The sequence below is a fragment of the Pavona decussata genome, unplaced genomic scaffold, assembly GCF_977016875.1.
Source record: "Pavona decussata unplaced genomic scaffold, jaPavDecu1.1 SCAFFOLD_38, whole genome shotgun sequence".
NCBI classification, from domain to species: domain Eukaryota; kingdom Metazoa; phylum Cnidaria; class Anthozoa; order Scleractinia; family Agariciidae; genus Pavona; species Pavona decussata.
This window is the reverse complement of record NW_028145460.1, coordinates 3,176,315-3,192,818: the sequence shown is the minus strand read 5'-3', so window position 1 is coordinate 3,192,818 and position 16,504 is coordinate 3,176,315. Positions and strand designations below refer to the sequence as shown.

At 40.2% G+C, this 16,504-nt stretch overlaps 2 protein-coding genes across 2 annotated transcripts in view; both read right to left on the bottom strand.

Annotated features, from left to right (window-relative positions):
• Nucleotides 1-8,995, bottom strand: part of LOC146483640 (uncharacterized) — a 45,012-nt gene extending 36,017 nt beyond the window's left edge. The window contains exons 1-2 of the mRNA XM_085105601.1: nt 8,880-8,995; nt 313-4,808 (exon numbers count right to left, since the gene is read on the bottom strand). Of these exons, the coding sequence (XP_084961727.1) occupies nt 313-4,781 (4,469 nt within the window). The 5' untranslated portion in view covers nt 4,782-4,808; nt 8,880-8,995. The remainder of the gene's footprint in view (nt 1-312; nt 4,809-8,879) is intronic.
• Nucleotides 8,996-11,951: 2,956 nt separating this feature from the next.
• Nucleotides 11,952-16,497, bottom strand: LOC146483639 (cystatin-B-like). The gene is made up of 3 exons (XM_085105830.1): nt 16,319-16,497; nt 15,978-16,079; nt 11,952-12,634 (listed from the first exon to the last, which is right to left on the bottom strand). The coding sequence occupies exons 1-3, from the start codon at nt 16,385-16,387 to the stop codon at nt 12,503-12,505; spliced, it is 303 nt and encodes a 100-aa protein (XP_084961956.1). The 5' UTR covers nt 16,388-16,497; the 3' UTR covers nt 11,952-12,502.
• Nucleotides 16,498-16,504: the final 7 nt, after the last annotated feature.

The following is a 16,504-nucleotide window of genomic DNA, read 5'->3' as shown; positions in this document are numbered from 1 at the left end:
GGGTAACCTCTTAGATCTCAGCAAATACACTGAATCAGTAGTATTTCTTTAATGTAATTCTCAAAACCAGAATGAACGGAACGCCGTTTATTAAGCGGTGTAAGAGGTATAAGTTAACTCAATATAGGTGGAATTGTTGTTCATCCTATTATGATGATCATAAATCACGAAATAATAACAGTCAAATAAAAACCTACCTTTTGGTCTCCTGTCACAGGACCATAAATTTTTCCAAGAGAATCGAGAGAGTTTTCTTGAATAATTCACTCAACACCCGTAATGATATAACTCATTCATGAAACTAACCTTCACTTTCCGAAATTAAACGTCACGTTATCCCCAATCAGCATGAAAGGCGCCCAGTTCTCCAAGTCAGCATAACCGTTACTTATCATCCACTTCATGGCCTGGTGAAGAGACTCACTGGCACTTTCCCCACGAACCAGGTGTTTATAGAAACGATTCATTAACTGCTCTGTTGCCTCGTCTGGTATCGGCCATAGGGCCGCCAACACTGAGCGTGCACCAGATCCTAAGAATGCCCGAGCGATTCCAACAACTCCCTCAGCTCTAACTTTACCTTGTGCACTGTGACAACAACTGAGTACTACAAGTTTGGCACGCAGTTGAACTTGTGAAATGTCATCCATTGTCAAGAGGTAGTCTTTCTCGCATGGAGTCGCGTTAGTGGGGCGCTGAGGGGCAAGATAAATTTCTCCTTTTTCGGCATGACCATGAGCAGCAAAATGAACCAGACTTACAGAGGGTATCCTCTGAAGAACTGCTTGTTTAGTTGCTCGCTCCTCTAAAAGAGGCTCAGCTCCGAGTAGTTCTGCAATCATCACCGCTTCCTTTCTTGCAGAGGGCAAGCGACAAAGTTTCTGAATGCGTCCCTTGTAAAGCACGTTCCCAACGTTCGGATCGCCCACTATCAGTGCTCCGGTCTGACTGTGATAATCTGCTGGACTGTCCTGAATGAGCCCGAGAGTCGACAAAGAAGGAACAACGCGGATTCTGTAAGTCTGTGACAGATATGTCTCATTTTCATCCTTTAATGCTGCGAATGGAACTTTGTACAAGGCGCGATCAGGAACAATCAAGATTTCAGGTTCGTCGAGAAAGTTAGCCACAGGAGCGATGATCATCTGGTAACACTCGGCTGGGGTGGGAACGGGTTGTAGGCCTTCCTCTTCCTCGGCTTCTACTGGGCGGAAAGCGGCCGAGCTTCCTTCCTTCGATGTTTCATGTTTTTTGTCGCCGACTTTTGAAAAAAACAGCGATTGATCTTCGTAGCTCTCTTCATCACGACCGAGGACATTAAACCTTCCGAAGGTTTTCTCACTGAAAACTTCCTGAACATCTCTTTCTAATCCCTTTTTAACAAAACACTCGTTGACGTCTACTTTACGGAAAAGTGTTGGTTTGTTTCCTTTAAGGACCCACAAAAACATATATTGGTCAAAATATGAAATGTAGAGACAGTTACAGTCAATTTCTTTTTTCACGATCCTTTCAATCTCAGGCCATGACAGCGGATTGACTGAAATTTGTTGTTGAGCAGAATACTGACGTGAGATTAAGTCTGCCAGAGCTCTGCCTCGTCCAAGCTCTAGAACACAAAGAGCTTCTTTCTCTTTTTCCACACCAAGACAATACATTGCGCTGAGTAATTGATAGGAAGGATTGTGCTTGTCTAACAGGGAAATCTTAAATTGGTCATTGCGTCCAAGAAAACGTCGCATTTTCTCACACTTGTTAATGCTTGCCAGGTGATTCGAAAACACATCATCTTGTAAACTTACATTTCCCTCTGATAAGAAGTTGAATGCAAGGTTGGCGTGCGAAACAGCTTCCACTTCTACGCATCCTATCTCTCCGCTCACGGCAAGTGCTCTCTCGTGATACTCTTTTGCCTCAGCATATTTACCAAGAGAACAAAACAACACACCTAACTTTCCATAAGTTACCGCTTCTCCTTTTTTGTCACCAATTTCTTTCAGGATTAATAGAGCGTTCTTGTGGTATGTTTCAGCCTTTTCATTTTCACCGAGAGATTCATACACAGTTCCCAGGTTCCCATAACACGTGCCCTCTCCTTGTTTGTCACCAATTTCTTTCTTGATTATAAGTGCGTTTTCCAGGTACGTTTTGGCCTTTTCATATTCACCGAGAGATTGATACACGTTTCCCAGGTTCCCATAACACCTGCCCTCTCCTTGTTTGTCACCAATTTCTTTCTTGATTATAAGCGCGTTTTCCAGATACGTTTTGGCCTTTTCATATTCACCGAGAGAATCATACACATTTCCCATGTTCCCATAACACGTGGCCTCTCCTTCTTTGTCACCAATTTCTTTCCTGATTATAAGTGCGTTTTCCTGGTACGTTTTGGCCTTTTCATATTCACCGAGAGATTCATACACGGTTCCCAGGTTCCCATAACACGCGGCCTCTCCTCGTTTGTCACCAATTTCTTTCCTGATTACAAGTGCGTTTTCCTGGTACGTTTTGGCCTTTTCATATTCACCGAGAGATTGATACACGCTTCCCAGGTTCCCATAACACGCGGCTTCTCCTTCTTTGTCACCAATTTCTTTATTGATTACAAGTGCGTTTTCCTGGTACGTTTTGGCCTTTTCATATTCACCGAGAGATTGATACACGGCTCCCAGGTTCCCATAACACGCGGCTTCTCCTTCTTTGTCACCAATTTCTTTCCTGATTACAAGTGCGTTTTCCTGGTACGTTTTGGCCTTTTCATATTCACCGAGATATTGATACACGGGTCCCAGGTTCCCATAACACGCGGCTTCTCCTCGTTTGTCACCAATTTCTTTCCTGATTATAAGTGCGTTTTCCTGGTACGTTTTGGCCTTTTCATATTCACCGAGAGATTGATACACGGTTCCCAGGTTCCCATAACACGTGGCCTCTCCTCGTTTGTCACCAATTTCTTTCCTGATTACAAGTGCGTTTTCTTGGTACGTTTTGGCCTTTTCATATTCACCGAGAGATTGATACACGATTCCCAGGTTCCCATAACACGCGGCCTCTCCTCGTTTGTCACCAATTTCTTTTGTGATCACAACTGCGTTTTCATGGTACGTTTTGGCCTTTTCATATTCACCGAGAGATTGATACACAGTTCCTAGGTTCCCATAACAAGTGGCTTCTCCTTGTTTGTCACCAATTTCTTTCCTGATTACAAGTGCGTTTTCCTGGTACGTTTTGGCCTTTTCATATTCACCGAGAGATTGATACACGCTTCCCAGGTTCCCATAACACGCGGCTTCTCCTTCTTTGTCACCAATTTCTTTATTGATTACAAGTGCGTTTTCCTGGTACGTTTTGGCCTTTTCATATTCACCGAGAGATTGATACACGGCTCCCAGGTTCCCATAACACGCGGCTTCTCCTTCTTTGTCACCAATTTCTTTCCTGATTACAAGTGCGTTTTCCTGGTACGTTTTGGCCTTTTCATATTCACCGAGATATTGATACACGGGTCCCAGGTTCCCATAACACGCGGCTTCTCCTCGTTTGTCACCAATTTCTTTCCTGATTATAAGTGCGTTTTCCTGGTACGTTTTGGCCTTTTCATATTCACCGAGAGATTGATACACGGTTCCCAGGTTCCCATAACACGTGGCCTCTCCTCGTTTGTCACCAATTTCTTTCCTGATTACAAGTGCGTTTTCTTGGTACGTTTTGGCCTTTTCATATTCACCGAGAGATTGATACACGATTCCCAGGTTCCCATAACACGCGGCCTCTCCTCGTTTGTCACCAATTTCTTTTGTGATCACAACTGCGTTTTCATGGTACGTTTTGGCCTTTTCATATTCACCGAGAGATTGATACACAGTTCCTAGGTTCCCATAACAAGTGGCTTCTCCTTGTTTGTCACCAATTTCTTTCCTGATTACAAGTGCGTTTTCCTGGTACGTTTTGGCCTTTTCATATTCACCGAGAGATTGATACACGATTCCCAGGTTCCCATAACACGCGGCCTCTCCTCGTTTGTCACCAATTTCTTTTGTGATCACAACTGCGTTTTCATGGTACGTTTTGGCCTTTTCATATTCACCGAGAGATTGATACACAGTTCCTAGGTTCCCATAACAAGTGGCTTCTCCTTGTTTGTCACCAATTTCTTTATTGATTACAAGTGCGTTTTCCTGGTACGTTTTGGCCTTTTCATATTCACCAAGAACTTGATACACCGCTCCCAGGGTCCCATAACACGCGACTTCTCCTCGTTTATTACCAATTTCTTTTGTGATCACAAGTGCGTTTTCGAGGTACGTTTCGGCCTTTCCATATTCACCGAGAACATTATACACATTTCCCAGGTTCCCATAACACGCGGATTGTCCTTGCCTGTTGCCTATTTCTATCATGATTCTGAGTGCTCCCTTGTAAAGCTTTTTTGCTTCTTTATATTTACCCTGAAGGTAGTATACTTCTGCCATTTTACAGGTTATCTGACCTTCTTGGTTTTTATCACCACATCCGCGCACAAAGTGTAAAAGTTTCCTACCACATTCTATCACACTTGTGAGATCGTTAAGAAGGCAGTAAGCTTCAAACAATAATGAGTATATCCGTGTGTATGATAATTCAACAAATTTCTTTTGTTTTTCCTGGCCTTTGTTGTTTAGCAGAATCAAACATTCCTTGCACAACTTAATAGCTTGCTGAACTTGACTTGTGTTGCAAAGAAATGTGGCAACGCATATACCGATAAAGATGGTCTTTATAATTTCCTCTGTGTTGTCCATGACGGTCTTAACTAAAAACCAGGTTCACTATGGAAAAAGAAGTCGATCATAAAATACCATTTCTAGTTGTTTTGATCAACAACAATAAGCAGTATTTTTCGTAAGAAAACGTCCACTGGCCTATTGGCCAATTACTTTAGTTTTATATCCTATTCTTGCAAACTGGGTCTCATTAGGACTCTCATTGATAGAGCTTACAAGATCAATAACACCTGGCAGCTGGGTTTTCAAGAGGACATCAAGACGCTTACTGAAAATCCTTCAAAAGAATCTGTTCTCAGCACATTTAGTTGAACGGGTTGTTAATCGATACATCACGTTGACTCGTAACGACTATAATCCCCCGGTTTCTGTGTCTACAACTTTTACTTCAAAAGTCCTTACATTAGCCCTTTTTCTGTTGTCAGACGAAAAAGGGTTCGCCACTTAATAAAACGTTGTTGCAACCAACATGTAAATTAAGCTAGTTTTTTCATCTTTTAAAATCGGTAGTTGTTGAGCGTGAAAGACCCTATCCCTAGTGGGCTCCGTGCGTATGTGGTATATAATGTTTTGTGAGCGGGCTGTAATGCCAGCTAAGTTCAGTGGTGAAACCACTCGGCATTTTTCCACACGCCTGCGTGAGCACCTCGTTAGTGATGGAACCTCTCAGATATTCAGACATTTACAAAATTTTCAACAATTTCGCACTTTATGTTCTCATGATTGTTTCACTGTCTTAGATTACGCTTCCACCAGCTTCTACACATATTCAATGGCAGCAACCTACATTAATGTTATTTTTACACACGGCCTCCCTGAAAAGGAGGTGTTTTCTTTTCATCTTTATTATTTTAGTTTTCATCTTAGATTTTAGTTTACTTAGGTAGTTAGTTTTCTATAGTTGAATGTAAATGTATCTGAAGGAAATACCGTGTATAAATAAAAATACTTTACCATAAAGTTACCATTAAGGTAGCGGAGCATGGGTGGGGGGGGGGGGGGGGGGCAGGTTTTGGTGCCGAAAATATCGCTGGCGCAGCATAAAAATTGGCAAAATATTCAATCTCGTGATCTTTTCACAAATTGTTTTGTCAGCATCACGCTTGGCAATAAAATATGTTGTAAAACGTTTGATGCAGTGACTCTGAGAACTGCGCTACCCGAAGTACGTCAGGTTACAAATATACCGACCATGTGCGAAGCTTTCAACAAAACTCCTGTCACCGAAACACTATTAGGAGAGGTACACAAACCCTTACGGATGTATTTGACGTTACCAGTAGCATCTGCGACTTCAGAGCGCACATTTTCTGCCCTCAGACGACTCAAGAAGTACCTAAGAAGCACCATGAAGCAGGACCGCCTGAACAACTGCCTACTGATGCATTGTTACAAATCGATTACGGACACACTAGAAACTGTAAAGATTGCAAAGAGGTTTGTTTGTGCCAATGAACAACGCAAAAGGCATTTTGGAAAATTTGAATAAGGGTATGCACATGGCTGGATGAAAGATGAGCCCGCCCCCCACGTTTCAGAACGCTCCGCCGCCTCAGTAATCATCAACTGTATCATATGACATTAACACTTAAATAAAGTCATTTATTTTTTGTTTTTGTTTTTTTATGTCAATTAAAAATTTTCCTTGCAATTATGCATTGTCATGTTTCCTTTTGTTGTTGTGGCTAATTAGCATTCTGTGTAGCATTATAAATTCAACTTTGTACTTTGTGTTAATTTCAACTGAAGATGACAGTAGAACTGTTGAAACATGTCTTTTAAAATCAAGAATGTGTCTTTTCTTAAAATTATAACATCCCTGCTGCTATCCAAACCAGAGAAAGAAAACAAAAGTACAGTAGTCTGGAGCTGCGTAGAACTGTTTATTATACTGGCAAACCAGTGTTGAGCGGCCAGCGTGTTGTCTAAAAACGGCCAGAAACTCGTAAGGACGCCAGTTTTAGAGTTCATAAAGTACATGTATATTACAACAGGGGAACCTAACGAGAACATTAAAGCAAAATACTAAAAATGTTGTCTGTGCGTTCCTAGATCGTTTTGTGCTTTCTTTGTTGCTATTTGGGAGAATTGATATCGATTTCAAAACATCAGTTTTATCTTTGGTGATCGGTTGGTGCCTTCCTAATACTTGAATGTCTGATCTTGTAGTGATATTGTAAGGAGAAATTAAATCAGATCACATTTTTCAGCCGAAAGTCATACCACTTAGACCACGTTTTCATGCCTTAAATTTTCAACAGACTTTTCAGTTAACTCGAAAATTGGCTTCTGAGCTCTATTCGGGATATAAAATAAGCCAGCAATGCCACTGATTATCGAAGAGAATGAATATGTTCTTGTTCCATATGGGATCAGTGAAAGGAAGGCCGAAACTGAAGAAAAAGCTTGAGCGGAAACAGGAACTTTCGCTACTTAACACACAGACATGTATATGTAAATTTAGCAAACTGTCATGCGCGGGGTTGAATTCTATCACTTTGTGCGCAATTCTCTCCTTTAGATTTCAAAAATGTTCTTAACAAACAAAGTGAAGATCCGTACTATTCAGCGTTCATATTTCATTGTTCTGTAAATAAAATAACAGGTGGCTTGCAAGAGCGTAGCGACCATATGCGCATGTACGCATGTGCGTACCTCGAAAATCTAAAAAATATATTTATTTTATTTATTTATTTGACTTATTTATTTATTTATTTATTTATTTATTTACTTATAGATTTTTTGGCGAAAAGCGACTTCTATACATGCAAGAGTTTTCTCTTATTATTGCTGCTATTATACGGAAAGAAAACTGTGTAAATATTGCACTATCCATTTTAATATGAGAGTTTAAAACCCAGTCATCACAACGGTGATGGTCCAGACACTTGTGTCAACCTGAGCTGCCGAACGCAGTTTCAGCGGCATGAAGAGACTGAAAACTCCCCTTCGAACCACTATGAGTGAGGAGAGGCTGTCCTCTTTGGCAATACTCCACGTACACAAGCATGTGGATATTGACAATCTAATTTTCGAATTTTCCCGTCGTAAAGGGAGACGTCTCGCCCTTTTACTGAAGGCACATTTGCAGTTTATAATACACAAGTCCAACATATCAGTAGTACCAAAGGCTGACAAGTAAACAACAGAGTTACTGAATAGTTAGCGTTTTTTCATGCTTTGATTTATGAAACGTCTCCCTAGAAAAAAATGGGAAATGGCATTTCTGAGACCCTAGAAATAACAGTTTTCTGGGGAAGCATGCCCACACACCCCCTTAGATGCTCGCGCCTTCGGCGCTCGTTTCACTACGTCCTCCTGTGCGTACCTGAACGGAAAAAGCACGCTACGCCCCTGGCTTGATAAACCCCACAAATTCCCTTTCAGGGGCACAAAACGAAAAAATTAGTAAACTTTTATTCCCCGGTTTTACTAGCTGCTATTTGCTTTACAAAAATGCTAGTCGACCATTTTTGGCGTTTTTGACGACAGTTTTTCCTGTCCGAGAACGAAAGGAATTATTTTTACAGTGTTACGATTGTTTTGAGCTGGTATATTCACGAAGAAAACCTTAGGTTTTCTTTCAAACTAAATCCGGAGTTCTGAGATGATTTACGCCTTCCGAACAGATTTTTAGCGAAATGAATTTTGGGGCAGCCCACGTCCCAGTTAACGGACTTTATCCGTAACGAGGGTTCACTGGACACTTTAGGATCACACAAGCAAACAGCCTTTTGCAGTGAAAACAAATGAAACATTTTGACAGGACTGTGTTGCTATTAATTATCGTCAGTGGAACGAATGTTATAGTTCCATCATGGCCGACACCCAACACGATTCATTTCGGTGGATATCTGTTCTGACGGCATTAATCGCCTTACAAATTCGGATTTAGTTGCAAATGCATTTGTGAGGTTTTCTTCGGCAAAACGTAAGCTCAAAATTTCGAATTCGTTACACTGGAAAACTAAGTCCTGTCCGCGTTTTCGAAGGGGATTAATGTGCTATTAACAATAAAGAAAAAGGGCCAGGTACCATTTTCGCAAAACCAACAACTGCTAATAAATTGGGTACTTGACTGACATAAATACAACAAACTTTTAAAGTTAAACTTACCACGATGCCATTTATAGTCACAAATCGTCCTAGTGCGCAATCATCAGAATACATGCGGTTCGTGGTGGAGAGAAAATGGTCGTTTATTAATAGGAATGAGAACTCGAAACAAGACAGCTTACGCTCGAAAAATAAAAAGAAGCACAGAAAAAGAAAAACCCGCGATGTTGGAAAATGATGCACGTAAAGCTCGAAAACGAAACAAGGTTCGGAAACGATGAATCTAAAATTTCGAAAACAAAGGAGCCAAAGCTAGAAAACGATGAAACTTAATCTAAAAAAAGCAAGACAGTAAGAGCTTGCTCCCAATTCTTGACAACAATAATTGAACCCAAGGGCCCAAGACAAAACTAAGAGTGGGAAACGAAACACATTCAAAGCCAAGAAATTATCATGATTTAAAATACCCTTTCTGCAAAAACAGAACGCAGGTCCGCCCATGCATTGCAATGAAATTGGCAGGTGAAAATAGAAATTTAAAAGACGTTATTTGAAAACCTCAAGAATTTGGAAGAGTGCTTTGCTGTTGAATGAGACAAGTTCAACAAAATACTAGACAGCAAAGCGAGGCCAAAAAAACTTCAAACTCTTTTTAGTAACTCTCAGTGTTTCTTACATAGCTTTGCTATTGGAAAACTGTTCGCTTTACAGAACAGTTCAGTAACGGCTGTATATTTTTGCCCCACATAATGAATTCTCAATAGTTGTAACAGGATCGAGACTTAGTGGGATAATCCTAATACCTTATTAGGGAACTTAATCACAGACGTTTTGGAGCCAAGGACGGCAACCGGAAATCGAGTTTTCCCTTTTTTGGAGCGTTTTCACACCATCGCATTTTTAACGTCAAGCCACAGTCATCAACAAGAGCTTTTCCTGTTCGTAGTTAGGAGCAAAACCACGGCAAAAAAGCAAACATTGGACTTCCGGTTGCCGTCCGTGGCTCACGAACGTCTGTGCTTAAGCTCCCTAATCAGTCACTGCTTGGGCGGGAAGTCAGTTATAGAGCATCGGGCCACCGGCTAGGATGCTCTGCACCTTTTGTTCTTTCCTTTACTAACTGCCATCAATATTAAGTGTCTGGCACTTTTCTCAGGATTCTGGCGGTCCCCTGCAGCAAACTCACATGTTGCCATAGCTACATGTTGTACATGTAGGGCATCCCCAGAAGTTTCCAACCATTGGTTCCAAGAATTTTGCCCAGGCTCAAGAGAGGATGAGTGCCAGGCTCTAGTTTTCAACTTTCTTGCTCAGTTCTCGGCCACCATAAATGGCAAGATTAATGGCAAGATTACATCTATTCTAGCCATGAAGGAGTCAAAATGGAGGAAGACTGTCGATGCCATTAGCAAGGACATACATTCAAACCTCATATACGAGTTTGCTTTTATTTCTAAATTGATAAATCGCAGAACCGGAGATATTCAACGAATTTGTACGAGTAGATCTCCTAGATGAAAAAATAATAATGCACCTTTAAGGGTCTTACTGAAATATCTACAATTGCGACATACCAGTGACTAGCTGTTTCATTGAGCTTAATGTACTTTTACCAAACTCTCCAAAAATTCGGAGCGTCCTGGTCGCGTGACCGATGACGTCACCATGGTAATAATGTTATGGAAGGTACTACAAATAAACATTTATACGCAGGCAAATTTTGTTGCAAAACACCAAACTCAAGAAGATACGCCTCTCGACTTAGTCCCCAGGTTTACGGTTTTGTGTCTTTTGTGTATAGCCCCCTTAAGTTAAAGATGCAAGACCGTTAATGGCCATTTTCTATACACATTACACCAATTTCTTTCTGACTATATTGGTAAAAAAATGTCCGTTTGCGCAAAAAAGCCCGAACTGGTTTTAGGGCGTGGCACGTAACTGATGACTTCAACACAATAACTTTGAGCAGTGAGTGATTTTTTATAGAAAGTGTTATCCTCCTTAGCTTTGATTTGACAAAGAGAATTGGCATTTGCGATCTTTCAGGTCCAAAGGATTATATTATTATATTATTACCTACGGTAGTAAAGGAAAGGTCAAAACGGAAGAATAAGCGTGGGCGAAAAATTGGGAAAACGAAAGAAGGCTCAAAAATGATACATCTCAAAACTTGAAAACAAAATAACAAACGGCAGAAAACGATGTAACTAAAAATAAAACAAGCAAAACACCTAAAGCTTGCACCCAAAACTTAAAAATGACACACCAAGGCCCAAACAACTGAGAGTGGAAAACGAAACAAATTGTTTAACTGTTTGTGGTAACTTGCCTGATAGCAACCACCAGATCAGCCTTGCCCTGTAGTTTCCTACCCCGAGTACCACTTAATTCATTCGCGTTTGTATTTGTAAACTGACTTCCTCTGAGTCGGGTCGAATTTTATGCTAACGACCCGTGTCGGATCGTTACGATCGCCCAAATTGTTCCGCCTTCCTAACTGCTGTTAATATTCAACTTCCGTTACCATAAGGCAGATCGTTGAAAGTCGCCTTTCAGTTCCGGTCGCGATCTGACTTCCGCTAAGTCGCACCGTCGACGCCTACAGAGGATCCGACTCAGCTCGGCTGTATTGGACATGATTGTATAAATAAGCCTCTGGGCTGCTTATTGATTTTTATCCCGGGGGTGGGGGTTACTCCCTATAATGGATTATAAAGGAGGCTCTGCCTGAAAGAAGTCCCTTTTTTTCTGGCTTGAGGTCTATTATGAAAAGGTTAGGCCCAAACTTTTACCCTTTTGTATATCCCTGGGGCAGAGATCCCCCACCCCCCTTCCCACCAGGATTTGAATGCCCCGGGAAGGAGAGAGGGGAGCCTTTTTCAACCATGACTGTTATATTTTACCGTACAACGAACCAAAACACAGGTGAATGTGTCAAAAATTCAATGTAATTTTTACAGTCATAATAACACTTCTGCACATTGCAGGTCAATTTAAGTTTCCCTATTGATCACCTAGTTTATGTTTGGACCACTCACACACAAAACAAGTCAGCACACAACTAGATTACTGTTGCATCAGTTAAATTGGATGTTAATGCACAAAACAGAAAACCACGAGAATTGGACAAGATAAGCTGATTATTTAATTTTATCAATTTATTTCTTCCTCTCAACTTTGTGGGCCCCTTGCAGTTTCTGTGTTTAATTTACCTTGCCAGTGTAAGGAATTTTAGAAAAGGTGTTGTGTAGTTCCAGAAAATATCCATACCTCCCCAATGGAGGGGATATTCTCTATGACCCCCTCCCCTCCCCCCATCTGGATATTTTAGCTTCATACTTTCCTTTAAAATTTGTTGGCCTTTGAGGAACCCCACCCCCTGGAATATAAAAACCTTTCTGTCGGGGGGGGGGGGGGTATGGATATTTTTTGGGTGGTGCTAATGACCTCACATGTCAAAAACCCAATATCTATTAGCAAAGTCATTTAGTGAAAGTTGTCAATATAATTTAAAATTTCTTACTGCAGACATTATTTTTACACCAGCTTGCTCCCATTCATACAGTGGGGGAAAATGTTTAAAAAAATGCAAGTGAAAAAGACGCCCAAGACTAGGCTTTGTATTGTAACCTGAAGGTGTTTTGTTAGTCATTAAACCAATGAACTAATTTTGAACTAAGCGTTCACTGAAAATACTCTAAGGCATCTTCTTCCTTCATCCCAGTCTTGATAGCAGAAACTTCAAGGGTTGATCCAGCATGAGGCAGAGTCTGATACACACGCAAGTGGACAAAGGAGTTATCACCAACATCAACCTGTTAACAATATAATAACAGTTTGTTTCAATATTCCCTAGTACAGTAAAGTTCCAGAAAATATCCAGACATACTCCCCATACCTCCCCCCCCTCCCCCCAGGAAATTCCTAGGGGGAGGAGGGGGGTTTTAAAAGCCAAATTTTAGAAGCAAAGTGTGAACTTAAACTGGAATTTCCTATGACCTTACAAGGGGTGGGTATGGATTTTTTTTATGGAACTGTACAATGCAAGTTGAGGTTTACTTCCAAGAGGACCTTGTTTACATGGGTGAGATTGGTTGACATGCCAAAAACTGAGTCCCAAGTATGTGATAAAACAAAACAATATACTGAGTGACAACAACATACATTTGACAATAGAACAATGGAAAAGACTTGGTGTAGCATTACTCAATCATAATATGGGCTAATCTGGTCTGCTTATGAGCATGTAGAAATGGATTGGGTTTTTTTTTTTTTATTTGAACAATATTTGAACATGACATTTTTCTCTAAGAGCAACTAAGTGCTCATCAAGAGAGCTTACGTCGGATCAACTAACCCACATATAAACACATAGCAGAGACGGACTAATTAACAGAGCTAACACAAGTTCAATAAGTTAAAAAACAAAAACTACAAATCTAAACTAAGAAAAGCAAGATAATCATAAATGGGAAATAAATGACTGAACTTGCTCGAATAGAGTCTTGAGCAGAGGCAAAATCACATGGCATCCCTGAAAAGCTGGATGTTTTTTATTTTTGATTTCTATTTTTTTTATTATGTAGGAAGTGTACACTCTCCTCAAGTGGAGATGGCTGCACTGGATGGGATGCATCATTTGCATGGAGGATGGTTAGATTCCTAAGGACCTCCATGGTGAACTAGCAGATGGAAAGAGCCCAACTGGAGAACCCCAGTTGTGCTTCAATGACACCTGTCAGATTGACCCTTAGGCCATAACACAGTATACTAGCATCATGCATGCACTGGAGACAATTTCCACTGACCAAAACACCTGGAGACACAATTGCAAGGAGCTGACAAAACTCAGTCAGTTCTATAGTGTCCTAGCTAATGCAGAAAACAGAGAAAGGGGTATAGAATGGTCCTTGAAAAATAACGGGTCTCTGCAAATTTTCGGCGAGTCTCGAAATCTCGGAGCCTCAAACTGAAGTCTCGGAATCTCTAGCTCGTAAAAAATAAAACGGGTCTCGGAATCTCGCATTTTGAAATTTAAATCTCGGAGTGTCGCAAATCAACCGAAAGTTAAGTCTGAATTAACCATCCTAAAACAACAAACAATAATCTTGAAAAACGGCTCAACATCACAATTGCTTCTGCCGCATCTGTGAAACATGTAGGCTTGGATGAATTCTGCTCGTAAATTGCTGTATTATGCCTTCCGGCAGTGTTACCAAAAAACAGGATTTGCATTCGAAACTGATTTATTTCAGGTAATGAAATTATGCTCAGTATTAAGGTTCAGTACCACTATTATACAGTCCACCACGTTGGAATTGTTATTATTATTATTATTATTATTATTATTATTATTATTATTATTATTATTATTATTATTATTATTATTATTATTATTATTATTATATAAACAATAGCCTCCATTTGGCACGAAAATATGCTCAGATATTTGTCCGCCGACATTATCTGTTCTGAGAAGCGAACAGTTTTCTGAGAGCAAAGCTCGAGGAAAACTGTGAGCTTCGAGGAGCAGATAATGTCCAAGGACAAATATCTGAGCATAATTTCTAAAGCCAAATGGAGGCTAGTGTGGTTATTATCCTTCAAATATTTTTCGCAACATGTAGCAACGAGCTTGAGTATTTGAATGTCTCATTTAAGAACAGTTTACCGTCAAAAATGTTTAGAGTGCATGTTGTTTTCTGATACTGCTTTATTGACCAGCAGGTTTATCTCTTCTTCTGTCACAAAAGCAAACTGTTCTCCCATCTGGACATTAATTTTAATTGTAAACAAGACACACCTTGAAGTTTTTGAAATTGGGGAATATCACTTGGGGAATATATTTATTGTATATTTGATGGATTACAATAGCCACTGGTTTTGGGGTGTGTGACAATATGTACCTTTTTATGTAACTACAGTATATCTGATGAATTACAATCAAGTTTCAGTTTTCGTCTGCTGTATTTATCATATCAGTTATGTAGGCATGACTAATTGAGTTCTGACATCAGTGTTCAGAATTTCATTTATGTATTTGTAGTGGACGCGTTTTACGCTTTTAGATAATGTTCGAGGCGAGTCACAAAAGTTACATGTATTTTCGATTTGTTTGTTTTTCTTTCAGCTGTTATGCATATCTTTCTGCTCCTAGTTTTTCTGTATTATGCTCGAGTTCTGATTGAAAATGTGGCCGAATTAGACGGCGTTAATAGTAGCTCTTTTAAAACATTTACCAAGTCTTGAGTAAACATTAGATAACTTTAATGTGTCAGAAGCATGATTTTTCATTCAAACGACCTGAATAGTAGGACACAAGTGTGATTGAAATCGAACAACAGTCACATAACCTCAATACGAAACCAACCGGTTCCGATTTTTCAAGAAATAATTCAGTAGTACACAGAGTGCTGTAAAGGATTTCTAGATCACAAGCTATCACTTCCGCTCTGATAGTCTCGGGCTCGGATTTTTGAATCCCGATGTCTCGGGCTCGGATAATTTTGAAAAAAAGAGTTAAGTCTTGGTCTCGGATTTTAAATTATGTCTCGGCGTCGCCACGGGTCTCGGATTTTGCCATTCTATACCCCTAGAGAAGTTAGGTCTGCTAGCCTTTGGCTAATAATAGTCTCCCCACACATGCGTGTTTCCCTTCACTGACCACTGGACATTTTGCTCTGGCTGGCTCATTAATCATAAGTATCGTTAAACCATAGCTATCTTCCACCAGCCCTCACCTTTAGACACTGCAGTAAAAATTGTCACTCTTGCGTCAGGCTTTTCATCCACAGTAGACACTGCTCTCAAATTGTCAACTTGAGGCACACTCCATGGTTCCCCAAGAGTGACAGAAACCTACTACTATAGCTGTTAGCATAGATTGGATCTTCCACAGATTGCAATTCTATTCACTTAAATTTATATAATTTCCATGTAGATTAATAATAATTATTTTATATTTTGTATCCTGTATGAAAAATACCATACATAAATAAAATTGTCTTATTTTGTCCTTTCAGGGGGAGCACCTAAGTTTAGCCCACATGGAGTATCCCCTGGGGGGAGGGGAGGGGGGCGTGATTCAGCATGATTTTCTAATCATATCACAGGAGTTCAGAAACAATATTCTTTTACATGTTACAGTGATGAGCTAACCTTGATGAAGTAATTTATTCCAGCTACAAGTTGTGTCTTGTAAGATTTGGCTACAAACTGACTGAATTTCGTCCCCGCTTTATCCTCCGCCTTGCTCTTCACCTGTTGCAGAAAAAAATAAATAAATAAATAAAGCGAGCCTTTGAAACACCTATCAATGCTCAAGACTGCTGCAACTACACAAAAACAATTTAAACTTGGAAGATCGGTGAAGCCGTTATACCAGGACCAAGGTCCCGTAGTTCAGGAGACTTCGCAAGTCAAGCTAAACTGTTCTCTGTAAACCAACAAAACACGGCAACATTTCCAAAACATTAACAATACCTCACGGTATAACACACCTGATCGCAAATATTTTGCACTTCTTTATCGGCCTGTTTCAGCTCACTGGTTCCACCGCACATTGCCATTTTGACTTAATTCAGAAAGTATTCTTGCCGAAAATGAAAAATTACAAAATTTCACGTGATTCTGTACTATTTCTATTTCGTGACAATCACCTGATAATATTCCCACCAGTAGTAAGG

Bases quoted from the DNA above. Each gene is read 5' to 3' on its own strand.
- LOC146483639 (XM_085105830.1), bottom strand. From the start codon at position 16,387: ATGGCAATGTGCGGTGGAACCAGTGAGCTGAAACAGGCCGATAAAGAA. The intron at 16,080-16,318 runs GTGTGTTATACC...TTTCTGCAACAG, and splicing joins TGCAAAATATTTGCGATCAG to GTGAAGAGCAAGGCGGAGGA. The intron at 12,635-15,977 runs GTTAGCTCATCA...TATTGTTAACAG, and splicing joins GAATAAATTACTTCATCAAG to GTTGATGTTGGTGATAACTC.